The sequence below is a fragment of the Pempheris klunzingeri genome, chromosome 2 (genome assembly GCF_042242105.1).
Source record: "Pempheris klunzingeri isolate RE-2024b chromosome 2, fPemKlu1.hap1, whole genome shotgun sequence".
NCBI lineage: Eukaryota > Metazoa > Chordata > Actinopteri > Acropomatiformes > Pempheridae > Pempheris > Pempheris klunzingeri.
The window spans coordinates 6924210-6950917 of record NC_092013.1 but is presented as its reverse complement, the minus strand read 5'-3'; the positions used below and the strand labels follow the sequence as shown (position 1 = coordinate 6950917).

At 44.1% G+C, this 26708-nt stretch overlaps 1 protein-coding gene across 1 annotated transcript in view; it reads left to right on the top strand.

The window, feature by feature from the left end:
- The window catches only part of plxna1b (plexin A1b), a 185363-nt gene that overhangs the window by 32207 nt on the left and 126448 nt on the right, over positions 1-26708 (top strand). The window contains exons 2-3 of the mRNA XM_070840141.1: positions 3670-5123; positions 19355-19537. Coding sequence (XP_070696242.1) covers positions 3942-5123; positions 19355-19537 — 1365 coding nt within the window. The 5' untranslated portion in view covers positions 3670-3941. The remainder of the gene's footprint in view (positions 1-3669; positions 5124-19354; positions 19538-26708) is intronic.

Below are 26708 nucleotides of genomic sequence, written 5' to 3'. Positions count from 1 at the left end.
CCAATTGATAGGGTGTCCCGATATCAAATCCAATCAACTTGGCCCCTTACAGCCCGTCCTCTCTAATGCTTTTTCCTCATGTGATAACGGCCTCCTCTCCCCCGATATGGTGGCTGCCCATTCCCAAAGCCACAGACACGCTCCAGCCCAAAATGATTGACATGTTTTTCCTTGATGGTGCCAGATATGGCTTGCAACCTTGTTCCAGCGCTCTTCCCACCATTTCACTTTAGCTGTGGAGGAAATTGAAATTGAAGAGGGTTTGGAGGGATAAGGAAGGGTGGAGAAAATGGAGAAATTTGAGAAAAAAGAGGGATGTGTGTAAGAAGCTGAGTGATTGACTATATCCTCAGCAGTTGGGCATGTCTGCCATGACAGGATGGCAGTGGAGGACATTGAGAAAGATGGAGTTGAGGGCCCATTTGTGATTAATAGTGCGATTCATTTATCCATCTTGTTTCCTCTCCTGTTAGTTCTGAAGTTAATATTAAGGATTTCGAACTCCATGCTGTCTTTCCACTTACATTTATTTGTTAAAGCGTGTGTTGCGATATCATCATCTTATTACTGGGATGGATAACAAGCAGCCAGAGACCCCCAGATGCAATTTGTTGTGCGATTCACACTCTCGTACATCAAGCTGTGGCTGGCCTAAATGAAGAGCAATTACTGTAGGGACATTTTCTTTCAGGTTCCCACTCGTACTTTATCAGGCTCTCCCATTTGCTCGCTCACTCTCTTTGCCTCATTGTATCTTTCCCTCACTTGGAAATGACAAAGGAAGATGAGGCAGCCGGCCTCCCTACGTGTCACCACGTTTTAAATTGACATCTGCTCTCGTTACGCGGCGCGACCGTACCATTGAGCAAGAAATTAGTTTTTTTATAGGCTGGCTCGTCACTTTATTGCGGCTGCTTATGTCGAAGAGGCTGCGATGTGCGTCAAGTCGTTTTAATCTCAGAGAGAGTGGAGAGTCGGGGTATATCTGATAAGTGCAGCTCAGACCCTTCTGTCTGCAGTTACTGTGCTGAGGTGCCTCGATCCATGGGGCTCCCAGGGTGTTTGATTTAAGCGCAGGTAGAGCTCTGATTAAAATGCAGCAGACGCGCTGCCTTTTGTTTGGCTCTCTCAGGCTCCCCACTCACCCCTCTGGTCTCCTCTCTCTTTTTTGTGGCTTTCTGTCCGTGCAGTTTATCCCCTCCTCTCTGTCTCCTACTTTCCTTCTTTTTTTTCTTGCTCTGCCCCTCTTTTTCACCTTGTTTTTTCCTCCCTTCCATACATTTGTCTTCTCCCCCCCCCCTTTCATTTGTGGAAATTAGATGACACCACCTCTCCCGAACCTGGCTAGCTTTGTCTCAGCTGAGCTATGGTTTGCTATTCCATGAACATCGCCGCTGCTATTTCTCTTCTCTCCTGCTCACTCTCTCCCTCTCTTTATTTTTCTTTCTCTCACACACTTTACAGCAGTAGTGACTAAAATTGATGTGCGATTCAATGACTCCTCTTACTGAGGTGTTTAATTCTTTCAATACCCACAGAAGTGCATTTTTATCACTTCAGTGTTCGGCCACATTCTCTCTCACTCATACCTGCCTTTCTCAAGGATAGCTGTATAAAACATAAAAGAAATAGTTTGAAAGTGGGTCACATTCCTCCCTCTGAGCTTGGTAAACTGACCACACCCTCTGACCTGTATGTTCGGTGAGTGATGGACAGATAGCTTTGCTCCTGAATGGCTGACAACATGAGGAGCAGGAGTCGAAAACCGATAAGAACAACAATAAAGGAAAAGCCCACGTTCCTCTTCGCCTCTGCGCTCTCTGTCCTTCTTTTGCTTTTCTTCCATCTCCTTTTTGCCTCCCTGATCTCCCTCCCTCCTCCTCATCCTCTCCTCGTCTCTCTGTAGTGTCTCTCATCTTTTCTGATTCGGTGTGGTCATAAAACACCCTTCGCGCAGACACTTTGATAGTCAAGGTGAAATTGAAGCGTGGGGTCCCTGGGAGAGTTGCGTCCTGTTTTGCATAATCAGCATTTACAGGAGAACTAATGTCCCAGTATTGCAGGAACATGATTGGCCTGTCAAGTAGCAGCACGTGCCCAGCAAACCCTGCTCCTCCTCATCATTGCATTGTTGTCGGAGGATGCATAAAGCGGCAAATACTCTCCCTTTTCTCTCCTCTTTCTCTCCGTCCTGTTACAGTAACCTCCATCCTATAAATTTTCTCTCTCCTGACCCATAACATACCGCCTCTGCTGTCTGCATCCCAGGTTGCCAAGGGATACCAACCGCGGGCTATAGTGTGTGCTATTTGAAATACATTTTTGAATTCGTGTATAGCTCGTAAATGAAAGCAGTCGTAAGTAAATGTGCTTTTACCGAGCCCCTGATTTTCAGTTCTCAGAATTAGCTGCTATGAGCGGACAATGACGGCAGTGAAGAGGGAAGAAGGTCATATGCACTGAAATGTGGGCATCGTTCTGACTGATAGTACTGTGTAAAGAAAAGAAACGTGGCTATGTTGGTGTGGGCATGTTGCCACAGGTTTTGACAAGGTGAAAAAGGTGAAAGTCCACATTGAGAAGTACATCCATAGGTTTAAAGCTTCATCAGATACCAGAACGCCAGCAATTCATAATACTATGGACTACAGTTATCATGGTATTTTATCTGGTATGTGTGCCACAGTATATTTGATTTGCCAGTGCAATACATTGCCATTGTATTGTGTTCAACAAGGTCCAGCCGGGTTCAGTTTTCTGCCAGAGCCAACACCTGGACCCTCACCATGCCAAGGCAGTGGTGTATGTCGAAACACTGAAGAGGTCGGCGTTTCTTCATGCAGTGCATTTGTCTGTCAGAACATGGCTTTAATTGCGTATATAACTGGATAACTAGACAGGCAGGTGCTGAGTTTGTGGACTGCCATTGTGTCTGAGGGGCGGGGCATTGGTTGTGTAAGATAGGGATCCCTCAAAAACCACCTGTGAATGGAGAATCGGGCCGTATATGCAGCATTCATCTTACGGTTTTTATGTTTCTCTATGCTCAAGTTGTATTTGTGATATATGACTTGAGAAGATTTATACAGTATATATTGTAATGGCAGCTCCCTGAGGGAAGGCAGTGTGCTTTGGGTGACCCGCTGTGCTGCCACGAGACGCTGATGTCCGGATACAACTGCAGGCGTAATTACAATAAGAGGTTACTGGATAGTGTGTTGATACTGTTGAAGCCATGACAGGAAAAGGCTTCGAGCAGACCTGGCTATAAATTGGTTGCTGTCAATGTAACAGTGCCCACAGGCACTATTTCAAACACGTCTCCTCCAAAGCCACCGTAGTGAAGTTGAAGTTATGAAATATTAAAGAGTTCAATGTTGTGAGTCTATAACTCATTCCAGCAACATTTGCATTATGTGTACAGAGCCTTTAATAATCGGCCCGTGCCTCCTCTGCTGTCTTCACTCATAATTAAATGCAGACACACATTTGCCTTCCAGACTTGATTTGATATCATTTATTTATCACTGGGGCAAATGTCAGCGTGACTTTTTTTCTAATTTTGGCTGTGCAGTGTGTGAGCCTTTTATGCCTCTCTGCCTGCTTGATGCATAATCAATAGGAAATGTTGCTTGGACACTCACCGTGTTTTTTCTTTCTGCCTTCCAGGGCTCCCACCTCGTGCCTCTGTGGATGATGTTCCTGATGACGACTTGCATCGCTGAAAACAGGACAGCGGATCAATAGGAGTTTTGTTTCCCCTCCCTCCATCCTTCTCTCTCTCTCCCTCAAACTGCCCTCCCTTATTCCTCAATAGAATAGCAGAAACTAAAGAAAACTCCTGATTTGGGACTTGGTACCAGAGCAGTATTCCTCATCCTTCTCCTCCTCTCTCTCTCCTTCCCCATCCCCCCTAAGCCTTGCCTGTAGACTGCCCAGATATGTGTCCCCTAGCTCGGTCAGCGGCTTCCCCTGGCCAGGGGAACTTTTTTCTCCTCTTGGGGTTTTTGCTTATCATGAGCTCATCCTTCTCTGGAGGCCAACCCCCACCCTTCAAACGATTTGCCCCTGCTGAGTGGGGGCTTACACATCTGGCCATCCACAACAAAACTGGAGAGGTCTATGTGGGAGCTGTCAACTGGATTTTCAAGCTGTCAAGCAACCTGACCAAGCTGCGCAGCCACATGACTGGCCCAGTGGTGGACAATGAGAAGTGCTACCCTCCGCCAAGTGTCCAGTCCTGCCCTCATGACCTGGCTCAGACCCCCAATGTGAACAAGCTTCTTCTCATAGACTATGCACAGAACCGCCTCATTGCCTGCGGCAGCACTTCACAAGGCATCTGCCAGTTCCTGCGTCTGGATGACCTCTTTAAGCTTGGCGAGCCCCACCACCGCAAGGAACATTACCTCTCCAGTGTGGCAGAATCGGGCACCATGTCCGGGGTCATCATAAGCTCCCCCCACAGTCCGACCAGCAAGCTATTCATCGGAACCCCCATCGACGGCAAGTCTGAGTACTTCCCTACATTGTCCAGTCGCAAGCTGATGGAGAATGAAGAAAATGCCGACATGTTCAGTTTTGTCTATCAGGATGAGTTTGTCTCCTCTCAGCTAAAGATCCCCTCGGACACTTTGTCCAAGTTCCCTGCTTTCGACATCTATTACGTTTACAGCTTCAGCAGTGAGCAGTTTGTCTACTATCTAACAATGCAGCTGGATACCCAATTGACTTCACCTGATGCCAGTGGAGAGCAGTTCTTCACCTCCAAAATTGTCCGTCTCTGTGTGGACGACCCCAAGTTTTACTCCTACGTTGAGTTCCCCATTGGCTGCACTAAAGATGGGGTAGAGTACCGCCTGGTGCAGGACGCATTTTTGGCTCGACCAGGACGGCAGCTGGCCAACTCTCTGGGGATCTCTGAGAATGAGGACATCCTCTTCACAGTCTTCTCTCAGGGTCAGAAGAATCGGGCCAAACCACCCAAAGAGTCAGCATTGTGCCTGTTCACCCTGAGGAGGATAAAAGAGAAGATCAAAGAAAGAATTCAGTCCTGCTACAAGGGAGATGGGAAACTCTCCCTACCCTGGCTGCTCAACAAGGAGCTCGCCTGCATTAACTCGGTAAGCTCAAACCTGTTCTTTGTTCTTCTTACGTTCTTTACAGTCTTTTTCTTTAGAATGAATCGTCATGCTTATCAGTAAAGGCAGGCATTTTATGTTTTGATGGTGCTGACATTGATGCAGACTGCATAAGCGTTTGTTCGCCCTTTAGGAACCAGACTAATGGGAAAGTATGACACCATTGCTTTTAGCAAGCTTGCACTGCTCTTTTGATTACAGACTTTTCTCAAGAACATTACTGAAGCAGACATGGTACACACACATTCAGAAGTTATTTAAAGACTAGTCTTAATGTGCGTTTGTCCCACTGAAACTGTCTGCTACTCCACTTTCTCCACACGACCCCCTTTTTGTGCGCTTGCTAATTGAATACTGGCCCGTCCATGTTACATTCATTCACAAGGTCCACTGCTACGGGCCTGCAGTGATTAACAATATGAAGTGTGAAAAGCTCTTTCTCCCACTGTCTTCTCTTTCTCTCTCTTTTTTTTTTTGTCCATTTTCTCTCTTTCCACAACCTCTTGCGGTGCTGTGAGTTAGTCAGACAGGGGACATCATTAGCCCGGTCCCCTGGATTTGTGAAATGTCACTCAGGAGTAAGACTCACGCACACACACACACACACTCTCCGTATGGTTCGGTGCACTGCAATGTGAGATCCTGGGGGATAGCATGAGCTAGACTTGGTTTTTACTAACTGATCCACAGTGCATGACCCTGCATGCGTTACAGAGGACACCGCTCACACAGACACACTGTCACTGGAGACTTTAAGGCACTGCACAACAGCACACATTGTTTTTTCTATAGTGAACATACATACCTGCCCACATCGTTTATTTTCTCTGACCTTCACTTGTCGTCGTTTTTTGCCACCCCCCCCTAGCGTACCCACCCCTTCAGGCTGCACCTGCCTGGATCCTCTTAATTCTTTGTGCCGTCTATTAGTGTATAGTGTGTCTCGCTCACAGTTGACCACCTGTCTCAGCGACTTCATCTTCCATCATTTGTGCTCTTTAAATTCACCCATCCGAACCCCTCCATCTCCCTGTCTCTTAAGAGAGCTAAATTAAAAGCCATGTTTTAAAGCTTTCTCTTTAAATGTCAGTGCACACCATTTTTACCAGCAGATGTCTACATTGCAGACACACACACACACACACACACACCATTTGCCATGTGTTGCATTTAATGGAGTGGGATACTTGGTAAGAACAGCACTCTTTCTCTGTGTGGATCGTCATTAGCTTGAGTGCACAGGTGTGTTTTGTGCGGTAGTGTAAGTGATGTGAATGACCCAGCCAATCCCCCTTTCTCTTCCTTTTCTTCCTCTCTTTTGCCACCTTCTCTAGATGTAGTCTCTGTCCCTTTCAGTGGTTGTCGTCATTCGTTTTTGTACTTTTCTTACTTAGGGCCCATCACACTGACAATAGCTCAGAGACAAAAAAAGCAGGCTATCTCATTTATTTCAATTATACCTTTGCACTCGTGCAGCAGGAGCCATTGGTGCAAAGTGCTGTAGTACAAAATCACAGGTTAGTACAGCAAAGGATTTGACACCTTTTACGTGGCACAGTGCAACATCATCCGGTAACTCAATGTGCCGGTCAGTCAAAGACTGTGTGTGCAAGTGCACATGGCAGGTAGTGCTGATATGCTGCTTACCTCATCACCATTTAGCTACAGGAAGAAATTATTGCTGTCATGATAACTCTCAATAGATGGACTATGTAGCCTTAAAAGAGTATAAACCTCCGTGCAGAGTGTTGGCTCCAAACTAGACATGATGATGACTGATTTGCATTCACCTAGCACGGCCTATTCAGTGCAGCCACTGGACCTTTTTACTCATCGTAGCAAGAACCGCACATTAAACATTGTTTCTGTTTAGGTTGCTCAGGTCATACTAGTGAGCCAGCACGCACAAGATCAGGGCCCTGCGACTGGGACATTTTTTTTATTTTTGTTTTCATTATTTGAACCTGTGCATTTCCTGCAATGACGCAGCAGTGCTTTGGTCAGCTTTGGCCCCCATCCCACTCTGCCAGTCAAGCCTGTTACCGTGGTTACCGGTATTATGATAAGGATTGCATTCGATCACGATCTCCCACCACTTATACTCCCTCTCAAGAAACTGTCACCAATGATGATGTAATAGCCTCATAGATAAGCTGATCGGCTGACCCCAGGACAGCAGCGATGCTGGAGGGGTCAGCTTCAGGTTAATGACGTCTGCCATGTTGCCTCTAAGCAGTGACCTGATGTCAGCTGCCCACCACTGACCTTAACCTCAGCCAGTGATCCGAAGGACCTCAAATCTGACCCCAGCTGAACGACTGATATCATTTTTCAGTGCGAGAACTGGTGCTGTGCAACATAACTACACATAACAAGCACAGAGATACACAGACGAGACTGAATCACACAGCAGACCTGAAATGATGCCAGGACATGTGAGATGTTCTCATTAACACTAAAATAAGTCTAAATGGGCACCATTCAGGTTAACTTTACCCAGAGTTTGTGCTATTATTCATATCAAAACTGGGTTGATTATTCAATGAGTCTTAAATAGATGTTACTGTTTAAATAGCTACAACAAACATTACCACAGAAAAACAATATTCATGCCTAAAATGAAGACATGTGAGTAACTTTACATCATCAATTTCCTTTTTCATGTTCTTTTTACCTCCCATCAGTCAGAATCTGAAATTGCAGTACGTGGGAAGAGTCATCATTTTAGGTTAATTATTACATTAGATATACTACTAGTAAATGTACACAGTTAAGAAGTGCACTAATAGATGTAGTTTATTGTTAGATCAGCAAAAAACCCTTCTACTTATTTCTGAAGTCGTATCAGCCAGCCGACAGATGCCACTAACTGTATTTGCAGCAGTTTAACTAAAGGTGAAGGACAAACCTTAAAACCTAACTGGGAGTCATTTCTCCATCCCCATTTCTTCAGCTGATCCAGGTATATAAACCGACAATCTCCTACTCCACAGCTCTCTATCGTTTAAGCTACCGCCGTTTGGCACTGAACCCCACCCAGGCTTTTCCCAGCCACTCCAGCCTACCTCAACTGCACGTGACTGAGCAGTGTGGGAAAGGCTGTGTGATGTGTGTGTGTGTGTGTGTGTGTGGGGGGTGAATACGTTTAGGCTGACCCTGCCATAGAGCGGTGGAGAGGGCAAGGCGGAGGGGGGAGAGGGAGGCTTGGACAGCTGTTAGCCACACTGCCATGATGGATGGCCAGGCACTCTGTCAGCTCCCTGTGTGGAGTTCATATTAGTGCTGGGTCATAATTTCTAGCCTCTGGCCATCATTAGGATGATATGTTTATGGGCACAATGACATGCTGGCTGTTTTTCTGTAAACACAAATGTTTAGACATATTAGAAGAAGCTCTGTTTTGAAAATGTGTGTGTTGTGTCCACACACACGCACCATTCATCACCTCAGCTCTGTTGCCTGGCTATATTTGTCTGCTCTGTGTGTGTGTGTGCGCCCATGTGTTTGTTTGTGTGTCTCAGGTTTGTCCCTGAGCTTTATTAGTGAACCCCTGACCTTCTCCCCGCTTTGAGAGTGGATCAATACAAACCATTTCCACACAGGGAGGGAGAGGGAGAGTGCGTGTGTGTGTGTGTTGCTAAGTTAGGAGAGCATGAGATGGAGATGAATTCAAAAAACAGGTGAGATAAAGAGAGTGTAGTGAGAAAGGGGGCAGGAGGCAGACAGATCCGGAGAGGTGGGGGGGGGGGGGGGGGGGGGGGGCGAGAGAGAGAGGAAGAGGTGCGGGGCGTGGGTGTGCGCAAAAATGAGAGAGCATGAGGAAGTCGGAGAGAGAGGAAGAGTTAGGCACCAAAGCAACGTACAGGAGAGAGTAAGGGAATTTGAAGGAAGGTGTTTTAGGAGATGAGAGAGACTGAGTAAGTGTGAAAATAACAGAACGAGCCAAAGAGGAGGCTTGAAGGGGAAGGGATTGAGAAAGAAACCGCAAAAAGGAGAAAAAAGTGTTTTAAACTTTGTCCATAACATAGGCAGAAGTTTCTCAAACCTGATCTTTAGCGCTCACATATTGCTGCTTACAACCGATCAAGCCTAGATTTGTATGCTCATGCTTTTTTTTAAATTTTTTTTTTTAAAGCCTGTCTGCACTGGTCTCTGTGGAAATGTCTGTACTGTAGGCATGCACATGTACACTAAGTGGTGTTGCATTTTGAAAAACAGGAAACCAAAACGGCAAACCACGGATGAAAAAGGCACATATATTATCTTACTGTTAGTGCCATGAAAATACCCAACAACATCTGTCACTGAGAATGTGATGTGGCCTTGTTTTGTGCTGCAGTCAGCTGGACGTGACGTCGGCGTTTAAATGCCTCAAGAGATGACAGTTAAAAATTAGATTTTACCCGAATGACTGACTCTCACTACAAATTGATTTTAAGCAAATGTCAAAATATCTATAACCACGATTTAAGGCTGATTTACCACAGTTTTGGAGACTAAAGCGGGTCAATTCCACTCAGCACAGATATGAAGCGAGTGAGTTGCCAGCCTACACAAGCGAGCAAGACGGGGCACGACGCGAGAGCGGCGATTTTAATGAGGAATAAACAGAGTGAGAGAAGATGGCACGCAGGGAGGGACCGAGAGAAGGAGGAGAGCAGAGCGAGCCTTTTACAGCCAGGGTGTGCTCGAAGGAGAGGCAGTGATTCACCGGCGGAGAGAAGAGGAGGCCGAGAGGAAGAGTGATAGCCCCAGAAATCTTTTCACTGCCACTGCCAAGAACAGCGGGAGAAAAGGGCGGATGACAGAAAGAGGGGAGATAGATGGAAGGAGGAGAGGAGTGATTGAACGCTGGCTGCTGCACAAATAATATCGTGTCCGTCACCTGGCCACCACACTATCCTCTTCAGCAGCTCGCCTCTCTGTCATGTCAAGTGTGCGTGTGTGTGTGTGTGTGTGTGTGTGTGTGTGTGTGTTTGCCATAGCTCATCTGACAGGGTGTGTGGGTCTAGGAGGGGAATCTCTTTGCTCAGGGGTGACTTTGCACAATATTTTTCTAACTCGCTAAATTCATCAAACTGAGTGGTGATTTCCAGCCGTTTTCCTCCAAGCAATCGAAACATAAAACTAACCAGCAGTAACATTTCAGGTTATTAGAATGCCTTTATTTAGTATCCGAAAGTCATAGAAGAGTCATTGTAGTGAACACCAGGGCAGCTTTCCTTCCTCTATGTTGAAGAACATCTCTACATGTAGTGTGCTAATCTCCAGTTTTGGTTTTGGGGCCGATCACAACACTTTCTAATTAACTGTTGTACATACCTACACATATCTGACCATTATTGGCCTTACTAATTATATATAAGCTTATTTTAATACGAAATATTCAATAACTTGAATTGGCCATTCCTTTTCCTCAGTGGAGGCACCGTTGGTACTCGTCTCTCCATGAGTTCTCATTTCTGACCCAAAGACCGTTCAAAGTGTCAAGCTGCTTTCTCTCGATCGCCAGATGGATGGTGAGGTTTTGAACTTTGTCACTAGCCAATTCATCAATCAATCGGAGATCAATCATAGCAAAGAAAAAAAAAAAAAGAGCCAGTCTTGTAAGTATTCATTTTTTGATGCTGCGCAGGCCAGCTGTCGCATCGCCCTCAGAGTCAAAGGTGAGATTTGATGCATAACCCTCAAATCGATATTGAAGCACTCGGTTATTTTGATGTTTGGGAGCTTGTAAGTGATGGAGCTTATTGCTTTGGAATTTCTGCCCCGGGACATTACTTGTAAGTGTGGGAGGTGCTGTGATGCGGTTTTCTTTGGAATGTGTTTTGATGTGTGATGGGTTTTTTTTTTTTAAATAGGTAATTTAGATTTAAGTTTGTTTTTTTTTCTTAGGCGGGGCTTGTCAAGCATGAAGACAGTTGCTGTTCGTACCAAACTATGTAGTTCAGTTTGTTCCAGACAAACTGGTACTGCTGTGGCTGGAGCTCTCAGTTGTGTGTGTTGTGTCTCATGAAGACTGATTACAGCAATATAGCTGATCTAAATGTTCCAACCACTCCTGTTACCTGTAGCTGTAAGAACATGCACTGTAGGAGAATATTATACTGAATCATTGAATGCAGTAGAGCATACAATGAGTTCTCCTTATTTCTAATATCCTGTACTCGTTCTTAGACATCTCTGGGTTTTATTAAACCTTTAATATTTAGTGAGTAAGATTGCTTGACAAAAGAAATTGCTAATGGAGTATCAGGTTTTCTCTCTGCTGTTAGACACCCTCCAAAAGATGTTCTGCACATCATGAGCCCATGTTTCGTAAACCGGACAGATTTTTCATTACGTTGTTCTAGTAAAGACAAAGTGGAATTGGCCGGCTCCTAACCTTATTAAATCCATCATTATGAATATCATCTAATGAACATAACTTACTCCTGGTCTTTGTAAAACACCGTCCTCTTTCTGCAGACCTAATCGAAAAGGATGTGCAGGCAAATGCGTTTAAGTAATTAGACCTGATTAATTGAGCCGGAGTTGATGAGAAGAGTTAATTGACAGTCTAAATGAGTTGAACTAGCAGACACCGATTGGGCGGGTTATTTTAAATGTTATTGGTACTAATGGGTCATGTTTCAGTTAATATTTGGTGATTTGAAATGAGGAATTCAGTTCATTTGTACACAGGATAGACTTTTGATTGCATCATATTCATAGTCGTGTGTGTGTGTGTGAGCTTGTGCGTGAGCTAACAATCACACCCACTCTGTGCTCAAGTGTTGCTCTCATCCCATTATTAAAGGACAATAGAAAACCTTTTGGAAAAGACCCCATGCAGACTGTGTGTGAGCTGCTTAATTCTCTCTCTCTCTTTTTTTCCTGACCTTTCTGTCTCTCTCTCTCTCTCTCTCTCTCTCTCTCTCTCTGAGGAGTGTTTAGCCCAACAAATCCCCATCTCTAGCACCGCTCTAATGATACTAATTGTCAGTGTAATTATGTATTGATCTGTACGGTGTGTGGGTGGTGTGTTGCATACATCATTATCAGGAGTAATCAGAAAATGTGGGGCAGGGGTTGTGCCTGTGTTGCGCATGCTAATAATCTGTGTGTGTTTGTTTGCTTTTTTTTTTTTTTTTTTATCTTAAATGCCCACATCTGATTCCAGCTTTAGAAATTGTTTCCCCATGTAAATGAGCTTAATGTACACAGCACAGGTAGGTTTTTCAGTATCGTCTACCAGTCGTACATGTGACTTTTCTGCGACAGTAACGATGAGTAGTGACATAGCATGAGATTTGTATCACTTATTTTTTTTTAAAGCAGATGTTCAGCTCCTTTTTAAACAAAGAAACATTACTGAATATTTCTTTGAAAATGAATACGAGAATGGTGACCTCAGTCAGGTCATTTCCTAATATGTATTTTTTAAAATTATCTTTTAATAGCGAGGTTTGCAAATGTGACATTATACAAAGAGTTGGCAGGCTGAAATGTTGGATTTCAGTTTGTTATGGTGAATCATATCACTTCAGCCTACATTTGGTCACATCAATCATATTTATTTATTCCCTCTTTTTATGCCTTGGATTCAGTTACGAGTAGCATTTGAATTCCTTAAAACGAAATGGCCGAACCACACTTCCACTGCTGGTCACCGAGCGGCTTCTTCAGAGCAGTCGGAGGTTAAGTGCTTTGCTTAAGGGCACCTGTGGTGGTTGACGACGGAGGGAGGAAGCGTGTTACTCATTCACTTTCCCCACCCACATTTCCCAGCTGGCGTGGGGACTTGAGCTGATGATCTTTTGATCACGAGCACTCTTCCCGTCTGCCTGTGAGCTTACCTTGGCATCGCTTCCTTTTTTTTTTTGAAGAGACGGTATGCTTCTTTGCACGCATTTCTGGGTGCATTGCTTCCTTTACATTACAGTACTGCTTACAGTACATGTTATTTCTCCTCTGTCTCTCCCATTCAGTTGGATCGTGGTCTAAACATGTGGTGACAGCTTTTGGAAGCAGCTCTATGAATAGGTGCCAACTCCTTGAGGTTTCACTGTCTGCCTGGAGTGCACTCAACATAGAAATTACTACCCTGCAACCCATGAATATGGAATTGGTGCAGTCATCTCTTTTTCTAAATTATTGATCAGTGAGGATCCAGCAACACATTCTAGAAAACAGCTACAGCATTTTGGAAGGAAACATTTCATATATTTAAAGTTGTTTGGACAGAAATAAATATCTTCCTCATAGACATTGTTCCTGAAACACTTCTAGTGTTCAGATTGTAAAATTGTCATCCTGTATAAACACTTAAGGAAGGATAACAAAACGCTTCTCCCTTGAGATCTTATTAATATATCGCACATTTTGTCCAACACCTCTGTCTCCATGGAGCCAGTCGCGTCACAGGTGACGTTGGCGATGAGCCTTATGGGACTTTTACATCAGAGATTGTTTTAGAGTTGTGTGAGTGTGTGGATTTGTGCTCGTTTCTACATTCATGTACTTTATGTTCGCTGCATGTCATATACAGTGGTCTCCTTACCGAGGCTTAACCTTGCAGATTAGGGTGTTTATTGGAGTAAAGCAGTATTTATTTATTTTTTTTAGTGGAAGTTAAATGAAATTAAATCTTTGACAAATGTATAGAAAAATCCGAAACACTAATACGGCCTCTGGTTGTTTGAAAGCAGAGTTCACTTCAAAATTAACATTCAAGCTCACTGTGTGTTTGGTGACTGTACAATAAGAGGGTGAGTCATGACTGAATTACCGTCATGAGATGAGTAATTCCTTTAACTGGAACATTAATTGCTTTTCAGTGGTGTGTGTGTGGAAAGGACGTAACAAAATCCCTAAAATAGTTTTCACATGAGCTGGTTAAGAGAAATATTGATGTTTATCCCAGCCTTACGTGTAAGTACATCTGCTGTGTTTGTGATTTCTCTATCTGGAACAGTTGAGAGTCACGGCTGCTAAGTCCTGTTGCCAGAGTAATCAAGCATCAGGACGCCTTTCAATTTCAATTTGACCTGGTTTTGAGGTCAGTAGGCTGTTTGTGTGTGGCTGCCATGCACTGTTTCTTTCCCTTTTGCCTCTGGCTAAATATTAGTATAAGAGAGACCTATAGTCCTCTTCAACTGTGATGCTAACTGACTTTTACCGCATACACAAGCACACAAACTCGGCATTATAACTGGAACTGTGGATGCTTGGTTACTCTTCTGCTTTAAAAAAAAAAAATCAGCACAAGGGTGCGTCCATGTACAGCGAGAACACAGACACACACACACACACACACACACACACACACACTCACACAAACTCTGCAGCGCTTCTTGTGTTTATTCTTCTTAAAAAGACTCCAGCAATGTCTCCACGAGTTCAAGGCCCCTGCTGAGATTTCTGGGTAATTTACGAGCTGCCATCTCCCAGAATCCCTCACTTTGCTTGGAGCCAGCTGCACACACACACACAAACACACGTCAGGTAAAAGGCACCTGCATGTGCCAACATACTCCTAAGTTGTGTGTGTGTGTGTGTGTGTGTGTGTGTGTGTGTGTGTGTGTGTGTGTGTGTGTGTGTGTGTGTGTGTGTGTGTGTGTGTGTGTGTGTGTGTGTGTGTGTGTGTGCACACTATGAAAACCTTTATCATTTGATATGAAATGGAACAGCTCCTGTGGTTGTGGTTGATGCCAGGTAATTTTCCTTTCATGCTGTCCACTTCTTGTTCACTTCTCTCCTGTTCACACACACACACACACCCCCTCTGACCCTCTGACCACAGTAGGAGGTAAGGTTGTGTACACGCTGTCCACATTTACAATAACAGTGAAACACATAACTTGGAATACATGTTGTGTTTGAGACTGTTGGAAATGTGTGTTTCTGAAAATGTGTTTTTATCTTTTGGCTTGATGAGGAGAGAGCTGATGACTAATGAGAAGAGAGGCACGTTTTTTTTTTTCTTTCCTCTGACAGACAGACACGCACAAACACACACAACCCCAAACACAAATGAATTGCAGGTCTGTCTTGAAAGCATGCTGGCAGCACATTAATACCGGCCAATTCAGTCCCTCTTTCTTTTGTCCACTCCGCTCCTTTCAAACTCTGCGTGATACACAAACATTTTCTCTGTAGGCTTCAACGTGTTTTACAGAGAAACGGAGCATCAGTTAAGGCAACATGCTGCCCAATTAATTCGCGTATTGCTAAATGAACGAGTGCTTTGTGTTTGCCTCGCATGTTTTCCCTCCACCGTACCAGCCATAATTCACAGCAGTATATTCAATCAACAACACCATGTATGTTCCTGTACACAAGCCCAGATTATATTCTGCTGTTTCAATATGCTCTCCTGAATGGAGGTTACTATTGACGAATTCCACTTGAGGTCTGCATGATGTGTATCCAGACATAGTTTCTTGATGCAATGCATTGAAGAAATAGCAATCACAGGGGAGTGATTATTCAACCATTTCCTTCAGCCGACCAGCACACATGTGTAATCAGTCAGTGTTATTGTGGACTGAATTGTGTGTACACTCGTGTTTGGTGCCTCATGAATGACTATATTTCATGCTGTTGCAGTGTGAAGTGGGTAAAGCAGCTCCACTCGAGGGGGAAAAACACCACAGTTGTGGCTGTTAGCCGGCAACACACGTGACCTCTAGCTGTTTCTAGAGACCATTCTTGGTTTATATATATATATATATTTATGTGTGTGTGTGTGTGTGTGTGTGTGTGTGTGCGCGCGCGCTTTTCTTTGTGTGCAATCCTCATATATTGTATCAGCAGTATCTTGGTCACATATTTCACTGTGACCTTGAATATCAGCTGACAGCTCACATGTACTGTACACACACCAGAAGTGTAATGCTTCACTATCAGTCTGTATATTAACCCTTTCAGTGCTCCCATTAAAGATCATGACTTGGGAAGATTTACATGCTCTCAGTCTGGGTATGCAGCAGAGCTTAAATGATTTATTGTAGAATTGATTGGCCTGTAGAATAATGATTGGCAGATATTTTTTATAATCACTTATTTTGCTTTTCGAACTTTTATTATAGCCAAGCAATTGATCAATATAACTGATAATGGAAATAAAACTTCAAACTTCATATGCTGCCTACAAATGAATATGTACTTATATAAATACTTACTAAATATCTTGAAGGGATCATAATAGTGCAAGAAAAAACATGATTAGTTCCTGGTTTCACTTTTGAAAGCTCTCAAACGTCCCTGTTTTTGTTGACAGGGTCTCAAGGAGAAAAGACCAAAGCCCTGTGAACTGAAAATCCACAAATGCATTCAGCGCCACATGCACCCTATGAAAATCAAAACAAGAACCCTTCTCTTCTGCATTTGTAAGACCCCGCTGCCAAAGTCAGTGGAAGGTTGTTGGCTTAACTCTTTCATCCCCGGCAGAGTTCTGCGTCTTTGAAAACACTGCAGAACGTTAAATACGGTCTCCAGCCAATAACCCTGCCGAGACCACAGAAGGGAATATTCTTTCCATACTGAATATCAGCTCTAATTCACGTGGGAATGTTTTAGTGCTTTAAATTGCAGAACCCACATCACAATGTAGCCTCCATTAAAATGCTTTCCAACCTCAAGGGAAACTCCTTCTATTCCATGCTGATCTATGCTGTTTAAACCTTCCAGGCCAGCAGGAATGCTATAGCACCTTTACTCTTGAGTGCCCCAGAGAGACCTATATAGGCTTCTGTGAGAGTAGTGGTGTGTGTTAACCCTTATGGACTCTAAGGGCTCCTGCATACAGTATTTTCGACAGTTAGTTGCCTCTGTAGAAGATGGATTAACCCTTTTAACTTGTTTCCCTCAGGCTCTGACGTCATGGGAGTGTGTGTGTGTGTGTGTTTGTTTGTGTGTGTGTGTGTGGGGTTGACACTAATCCAGATTGATGGATTTCTTTCCCATGTCTATAGGGTTTAAAATTGTTGCTCCTAGTTGTATGTCATATGAAGACGATGGGAATTGTTTTGTTGCTTGTAGCCAAATCTGCGTGCACACACAGGAAATGAACGGGATGCTTTGCTTCAGTGTGTGTTTTGGTGTGTGTGTGTGTGTGTGCGTGTTTGTGTGTGTGCACGGGTTTACAAGTCCTCACATGCGTGTTTGTCAGTGTGTGCTGTCTGTCAGTTGCCTTTGTTCCAAGGAAAGAAATTGCCCCCTGGCCATTAGTGGTCACAAAAGAAAGTTGTTTCAGGTAATGGCTGTGTGTGTTCCTGTCTCTCACTTTCTTAAACACACACACACACACACACACACACACAGCCTCAATTAAAATGTCCTTTTCTATTTTTTTTTACCATCACCATCACGGTGCAGAGGAACAAATAGAGAGCAAGCTCTTTGTTGACTCCAGTTGGTGGCCCTACCACCCACCCTCCACACACACTCACACCTCTACACTCTTTGGAGAACATAATGTAGGTCCAAAGAGGCGTGTAAACGATGGAAGAAAGAGGCAGAGGGAGACTTGCCAAGGAGGGAGGGATGGATGAAGAAGGAGATGCGGAGCGAGTAGGCAAGAAAGGTTGGCTGGACGGAGGTAGAAAAGGATAGGGAGGGGTTACTGATGTTTCCTCAGTTACTGTAGCAGCTGGAGGGAGACGAGAAGAAGAGTGAGAAAGTAGAAAAAGGCAGAATAGCGAGTTATTGACATGTGCTTAGCTGCAGGCAATTTAGGCAGATAGAGAGGGAGGGAGGGAGCGAGGGAGAGAGTGCGGGAGGGGGATGTTATCTTTTCTCCTGTGTGGATCAATCAGATGATGTAGTGATAAGGCTATGGATTACACCGCCATTTACACACTCTCCAAGTGTAGAGTTGTGAGTGTGTGTGTGTGCTAACTCACATGTGTGTCTGTTGGCTCTAGTTGACACACTCTGACGCCCATTCAGCTCCAGACTTCAGCAGTCAGTCAGCTGCCTCGAGTCTGACACATACATGTCTGCAGCCTCACACTTATACAAGTTAGGTCCAAAAAGCACTTTTTACTTTGTAATTTTTATCGCCAAAGCTTGGGCTAGTAGCTTTTACTCTCTTTATAAAGTGACTAGTTTCTAATAGGTTATAATTTAGTCTACAACATGTCAGAAAATGGTGAAAAATTTCCATTACCATCCATCAAGTTCACGTCAAAAACCCAGAGATATCAAGTTCACAAAGATAAAGAGCAGAGAAAAATGAATATTGAAATAGAATATCAGTGAATATCTTTGAATATTCTGAAAAACTATTAATCAGCTAGTCCATACCAACCACAGCAATACTAGATTTACTCTGAAAATGTGCACAAAAGCACAAAATGTGTTAGTTTAACAAGCCATTCATTGTCTGTGGCACTTTAACCCTACTTTATAGGCAGCTGATTGTGCTGTGTGCATGTGTGTGTGTGTGTGTGGTCACTGCTTAAGGCATCATACGGGTCGGTGGATTGCCCGGGGCGATGGGCCCTGCGTGACACAGGAATGTTCCAGATATTGTCACATGGTCACCAGCATTACGCCCAAGTCACCGCCATTTCTGAACACTTAACAATATGCTGAAGGTTTTGCATGGTGAGATTCAGTTAAGGAGAAAGAAGGGTGTGCTTATGAATGGTCCATGTTTGAATAGGCTGCTTAACATGTTCGATAATCAAGTGAAAGTGTTTAAGTTCAATGACGGACTTATGGCCCCGTCTGTACTCCCGCTGTGATATGGAAATAAGTACCAAGTGGACTTTCAGACGGTGCCTCTGCTGTCGAGATTTATTTTTAAGGGAGAGAGATCACTCGGTTAAGGCGCTTGAAGTCTTGGGCTTGATGCGGCCCTGAACCTTTGTTATGTTTCATTTCCTGCTCCCTCCATACTTTGAGCTGTTTCACAAAGTACAAAAAAGGGACATGGAGGATGAGGATGGACTGAAACAGAAAAAAAAAAAGATATTTCTTGTACTGAACACCAGAATGAAGTGTAAACATCTTACTACACAATTAACACATCAAACCCCAAGTAAGGCTGAAGAAAAAAAATGCTCCAATCCATAGAAAACATCTTTCACAACGCATATTTGTTTCTTGTTAACGTGCCAAGTAATGCCGTGGAATGAAACCCTCAGAGTCGGAATTGAATTTTGAACATTTTTTTCCTCGTCCAGATCTCTTGTGTGATTGCTGTCTTTTCTTCCCTCCTCCAGCCACTGCAGATAGACGACAACTTCTGCGGCCAGGACTTCAACCAGCCCCTGGGGGGAACCAGCACCATCGAGGGCACCCCCCTCTTCATCGACAAAGATGATGGCATGACCTCGGTGGCGGCGTACGACTACCGCGGCAATACGGTGGCTTTTGTTGGCACACGGAATGGCAAAATGAAGAAGGTAGGAATGATTTTTTTTTTCTCTTCATTTTGGCCTTTTTTACACACATATATATATATATATATATATATATATATATATATATATATATACGGGTTTTTCCTTTTTAGAGATACAGTTGGAAAGATTGTTCGTTGCTTTTTGTTTTGGTCGTTTTCTAGTTGAAGGGAAATTAAACAAACAGGCCTGTTTTGTGCTTTTGACATTTTAAGAAGAGATGCTTTCCTTTTTTTTTTGTTTTGGGTGGCGAGTAGCTTTCACTTGTTGTTCGCCTTGTGAACCACATAGTAGCAGTTTAATACTTGGGCTTTGACACGGCGCACTTTGCAGCTACTTTTTACACTGAGATTAAATGCAGTCAACTCCATTTTTCTTGCTAGTGGCCATTTCCAGCAGAACATTCAAGTGCCTCTTTAATACCCATTCGTTTAACAAGCAATTGAAAACAAGTCTGCGGCTACTCCGTCATTGATTGTCATGGTAGTCACGGCAGACATAAAATGTTACTGCTGTGTCCCAACGCCTTATACCGCCTCGCCGCTAGTTTTAAGAGCTCGCCTTCAATCAATCCAACAGCTATGACTGGTGAATCGCTTTTCTGCTCTGATCAGCTGTGTTGTGGCGGGGATTAATTCAGGTGGGGAGACGGAGGGTAGGACAAGAGGGATTGAGAGGTGATGGATGGATGGAGTTTTTAACTTTGAATCTTCTGTCTGACTTTCGCTCAAACTCCGCTTGATATAACTTTTCTTTTTGGAGAGCAATTTAGGAGGGAATTTACGGAATGATTGTCGTCGTTTTCTTAGTTGAGTCTCCACGCTGGCAGCTGTGGCACTGATGCAGCTGTTGTACCCTTTTGTGGAGGGATGAGAAAGCTGTTGGATGAAACAATGTTGTACATTGATGCAAGAGTGAGTGAGTGACAACAGGGTTGAATATATTCTCAGTAGGTTAGATGTTACAGTATGCCATAATTACGATTCTATCTTTGTAATATGCTTGGGTGCAGCCTGGGTATGTGTCATGCCTGTGTGTGTGTGTGTGTGTGTGTGTGAGTGTGTGTGTGTATCCAGTCTAGGGAGGACAGTGCTCTCGGGGTAAATGGTAGCTCATTAGAATTCACCCTGTTTCCCTCCGCACTGCTCAAGACCCGTCATCCATTCAATATTATGAATGTATAATCAGCCTGTGTGTTTGTGCGCTTCTAATGCGTGTTTGTGTATGCACGCCGTGTTTGTGTGTTTGTCACTCACAGTAACGCATAATAATGTGTGCACTTGCGATGGCATGGATTTGTGTGTGCGCGTGTTTGTGTTTATGAGGGAGCGAGAGACGACAAACAATACAATGTTGACTAAGATTCAGTGCTGTGCATTTGTCAAAGTGACACCCATTCACTTAGCTTGGCAGTAGTCCCTTTATTTATTTAGCTATCGTCACATGTCTTTTCTTCTGCGCTGCTATGCATTCTGGTTGAGGTGTGTGTGCGTGGAACATCACCTTGGAGAGCAATGTTGCGGTATGATGTTGAGGTACGTTGGTTTTATAAATATGTGTGTGTGTGTGTGTGTGTGTGACAACAGAGCCAAAGAGCCTTCAGTTCTTTTGGCTGTTTCAGACAGAAACCCTAAAACAACAACAAATCTGGTCTTGGAAAATATTCAATTTGCATAGAAAGAACAATATTTAAAACCTGACATTCGAGCACACATTCCCACATTGTCACAGCAATGCCAGTTTCGTTCCTGCTCGGAAAAGAATGCCAGCAGAAGAGAAAGTAAAGGCAAAAGTAATACACAGACAAGTGAAGAAAAAAGTGGAAAAAGAGCCTCTGAATCACCGGTGTGTGTGATAACAGATCCTTCCTCTCTCATTCGTCAGGCGTTCACCTCTTCTTTGTTTTCGTGGGTCGGTGTTTTTATAATTGGATTTTTTCATGTGCTTATTATCGTATCAGAATAGTAAGATGCTCTAGCCATCAGGACCTGTTTGTACATGAGTGTGGTTTTGGCTTTTGACAGTTTTGTGGGAGTGCATGCAGACCGTGATGCCATGATGTAGCGTGTTCCTATTCTTATACTTCCCTCTGGAGAGCACTAGTGTTGAATGCTGTTTATATAGCCATGCCTGAGGATGTGGAAGGGAGAGAGGGGTAGAAACGGGGAGAATATTGGTAGTCTGGATGGACTAAAACAAGGTGGTTTTTTTTCTGTTGTATTCTAGAGTAAGAGAAGGGAAAGACTGACAGAAATTGAAGAGGCCAGAGCACACAACTTTTATTATCCTGGCTATGTAGATAAAAAAAAAAAAAAAAAGATAACCATTGTGTTCTAAATAGATCGTTTCTTCATCAAAGTTCTTGAAGCAGTGTCGGTTTTCAGTAACATTATTTTACCTGAGGCATCTCTGCATTCGTCACTTGGCTGGACATGAAGGGCTTTGATATCTTATGTTATCTACTCGCAAAGTCTATTTTTAACCAGCTCTATTGCTCAAGGTTGTGCAGAGCAACAAGACAGTGGCACAAACAACATATTTAATGCACTAATGAAGTCCCTCTGTGCTCTGTTGGACACACACACACACACACACACACACACACACACTGACACACTAGTGCACGCACACAGGGGAAGCATCTACTAATGAGTCTTGGTTTGATGGGACAAAGATAGGAGAGATACAGGGAGAGGAAGGTAGATAGAAAGAAAGATGATGCAGATAGAGAGAAGAGCAGGAGGAGGCACAGGAGAGAAGGAAGTGATGAAGAGAGGTGACGTCCACTGGTGTGATTAACTAATTCCAGCGGTCATCTGGATGCTGCTGCGGTCAAGGACACAGCGGCGGACCGGCCATCCGCTGCACTTAATATTTAGGATTAAAAGCCTTCTTTCCCTTCGATTGTTTCATTATCTCTGTCTGCGTGGCCTGGCCTGTCATTGGTCACCGCGTGTCTGTGTTCATCTGTCAGCACGCCAGCTTTACATACTGCACCATATCTTACTTCGGCCCTTCTATGTCTTACTGCCTAAAGAAACACCATAACTAAGCCTGTCTGAAGGAGAGCAGCAGATGGACACTCAAAGTGATATCGGGCAATTCTCTCGGCCACTTCTGCACTTAAAGGCGCTGTTGAGCATTGACAATGAAAGGGCCTTCACACACACTTGCACACATACACACTTCTCAATAGGTGGCCTGAGGACTCCACACAAAAGAGAGGATCCTAGTCGATAATCCAATACCTATTGTAAGCCCTTGTTTTTGATACTGCTCACACATTTACACACAAACACACGTTAGAATTCCTCAGCTGCGCCCTCCGTCGGGGGCCGATTCGAGCCATCTGCTGTGTGTATGTGGCCGGTGTGCCAAGTGGTAGGAGCCGCCAACGCCTGCTGTGTGTGCATTGTGGCTGTGCCAAGCTCAGGTGGGTGTGGTGGGGAGGTGCTGGCCACTGCCCATTCATCTGATCAGGGCATCAATGAAGCAAGGCGTTTCACAAAAGCAGGTACAGTGACAATATAGTCTTTTTTTAATAATTAGAATTAGACCATTAGAGTTAGAAGAAGACGCTCATCAGCGCAGAATAAACGTCCTTAAAAAAACAAGGATTCTTTAAGCAGCAGAGTGCCTGTTGGTCAGTGTGAACGCCTCATTACCAAAAGATAAGATGACTGACCTCTGCACCAGCCGAAGTGTTTCCATAAACTAATTAGCATCGGTTCTGTTGAGGTGTTCTTGAGCGAGAACACGCACCCGTATCAGTTCTGTCATCGTAAAGGATGAGAGGATGACGGCATCAGCCAAGCAGCTACAATCTAAACATCAAGTGCCAGATGGGATTTGATATGTAAAAGCTGCTACTCACAGTGGGCCTCTTTAACACACAGTTGGTTTTTGTGATCGGCTCTTGACATCAGATTCTGTGAGTTTGGTGGCCAGTCTTATTTGATCAAAAGCCGTATTGAAGATAGGCAGATTGGCTCTTCAGATCTACGGGGGCATATTTGTTTATAGTGCATCACAACGTCTGTGGAGTGTATTGTGAGGGGACCCCTATTAACTGTTGAATGGCATTCTGGGTACAGAACGCTCTAAAAACTGCAGTATTTCATAAAATCAAAAAATCCATCCATCCATTTTCTATACCGCTTATCCGTCAGGGTCGCGGGGGGGGGGGGGGGGGCTGGAGCCTATCCCAGCTGACTTTGGGCTAGAGGCGGGGTACACCCTGCACTGGTCGCCAGCCAATCGCTGGGCCACATACATACAGACAGACAGACAGACAACCACTCACTCTCACACTCCGGAGCCGGAGAGAACCCACGCTAGCATGGGGAGAACATGCAAACTCCACACATGCAAACTCCACTTCTTGCTGTGAGGCAACAGTGCTAACCACAGCACCACCATGCTGCCCAAAATCAAAAAATCATTTTTGTCTTTTTTTTTTTACTGTGAAACAAGCAGAATGTGGTGAGTTCACATATTAACTGCATAGTGACATTGCAAACATCTGATTTCTGACAAAATATCTTGATTTTCTTAAACTGAACTGAAGAACTGAAGTACATTGTCAGTCACTAAATCTGAACATCTTTTAGTTAACACTGACACTACAGTAATTTGCAGTATTGATTAAATGAAATAACCATTTGTATACATCATTTAACATACATTTCATTGTTTTGAGGTGTGTTTGCTTTCATCTTTTCTATCCACTGTGTTTTTTACAGTAACTGCACTGGTCACGTGGCGTTCTGGGGGTTAATAACAAGTGACACTTTGTCGTTTGTATGTGTATATTGCTGTGTGAAGTCACTGATGTGCTCCACTGGGACTGCTGGTGTCAGCATCAAGAGACCATGTCGCGGCCTAATTGACTGATGATAGTTATTCTACTGGTGCATAATGCTGCCCTGACCAACTCCCTCGTGTTTGTGTATTTGTTTGTGTGTGTGTGTGTGTGTGTAGGGGGGTGGGCGCACATGTGTCTGGTTTGCATTTAGATATCCTTGTCCACCTCCCAGCCTTCACAGACAGAACCTCCACCCAAAAAGGAGCAAATAAACACACTGTGGAAACACACTAATAACATTTGACCTGTAGGGGAGGAATGACGATGGAAGAAACGTGTGTTGGTGTGTGTGTTGACTCTTTCTCTCACTCTCTGTATGTGTGTTTTCCTTCTGCTCAATATGATTCTAATAAAATTCCTAATCCCAAAGTAAGGCATAGTGACTTTGTTCCTGTGTTTGTGTGTGTGTGTGCAGTTTGTGTCATCAGTTGGCTCAGTCAGCCGAGCCACGAGTTGTTTGGCCTGGGCAGCAGCACAGAGGCTGGCTTTGTGCAGGCGTTTGGTAGCGCTCGGTCATTAGTTCACACAACTGCATGCTGTCACACACACACAAATGCAGAACGGATGAGAAAGAGTCGATGGAAATGGAGATGTAGAGAATAATGAAAGGGATCAGATAGGGCAGAGGGAGTAGAAGTTAAGACCGCGCGCTCAAGACAAAACAGATCATTTACACTTTGCATTTAACACTGAGTTTTTTCCACTTAATTTAGCTCTTTCCCAGAGCACCATCAGTCATCCAATCTTATCAGGATGTTCCCAAATTAACAGCAAAGTGTGTCATTTTCAGTGCCAGTTTCCTCTCTTTCCCACCAGCGCAGCTTTTCAATGGCGTTTGCTATTACGTACAGCTCAGTTAAGCCTTAATGTGAGTGCGACAAGCCAAGCACATACAGTATATCTCTCTCTTTCCCACCACACGACCCCTCTCTTAGCATGCAACCTAGCATGAAATCAACTCAATCAAATGAATTAGCTGGCCAGCTAGCTTCCCCTACTGAGTGATGGTGTATGACTTCTGGCCTGTGTTGTCCTCGCCAGGGTGTCTGCGGCGCGACCACAGGTGAACTCCAGTCGGTCTGCGTGTGTCGTTCAGTGTTGGACACACTGCATATTAACAGGTTTTGAGAATGAGTATGCATGCGCTTGCGCCCGTCCTGCTGGAGTATGTGGATATCAATTATCTCTTGTCATTGCCAGCCTGAGTCTTTCTCCCATCTGTTGGCATGTCCTCTTGTGTGACTACACTCAACGTAACAAAGCACACAGCATCTCCCTGTGGACAGGCTCTCACACAGACACACACATATTTATTCACAAAGACACACTCGAGCCGCGGAGGGTGTCACTGCAGAATTTCTCACAGTGAATATGAGATGCCCTTGCGACTTCAGGCCACAGGTGCTGCTACACCGCTAAACAGCCGTATAGATTGTTGGATATTATAAGCTTAAACAATGTCTAAAAGACATCCATAACTCTCACTCCAGCTAAAATGGCCACTGTAAAACCACAGCTATGAATTAGTAAAAGGAATCATCCATCGCTTCTTCATGTCGCCTCTCTGCGTCTGTTCTCTCTTTCATTTTCCCTGTTTCATCTGCTGCTCACATATTCTCTTTCCGCTCCGTCTTTCTGTCTCTTTCTGTGATCAAAGATTCCCCTCCCTGATAATAGTTGAGCGTGTGTGTGTGTGTGTGTGTGTGTGTGTGTATGTGTGTGTTGAGATGAGTTGTAGTCATCGCTATTTTTCTCTTATCATTCTCTCTCATTAAAGAGAAGGTCAGATCGCACACACATGCACACAAAGTAGACGCCAACATGTACACACATGTTAGAAGTTTGTATGTAAAAGAACATGCACACGCACGCGCGCACACACACACACACACACACACACAGACTTTCACATCTAAGAAAATAGGTTGTAGCACTTAGGTTGTAAGTGTAGACCGTAATGAGGGGTCTTCTTAAAAGATTTAATGACACAGTCTAATGCACACGCACACGCACACACGCACACACACACACACACACACACACACACACACACACACACACACACACACACACACACACACGCACTTGCAAATCCGCCCACACAGTCTTATTAAACCAGTGTCTCTAACTCCACACCTTTTTCCTACAAGAGCCTCATTTTCCATAATGATCCATATTTCCTACCTTACTACCAAGCACCGGTGACATTAAGCGACCCTATGAATTACTGCATGTACTCATTCACAGATCTTAACAAATATCTCTACTTAAATTCAGTGCTAACTACTATGAAGCCATTTAACCAGTGCG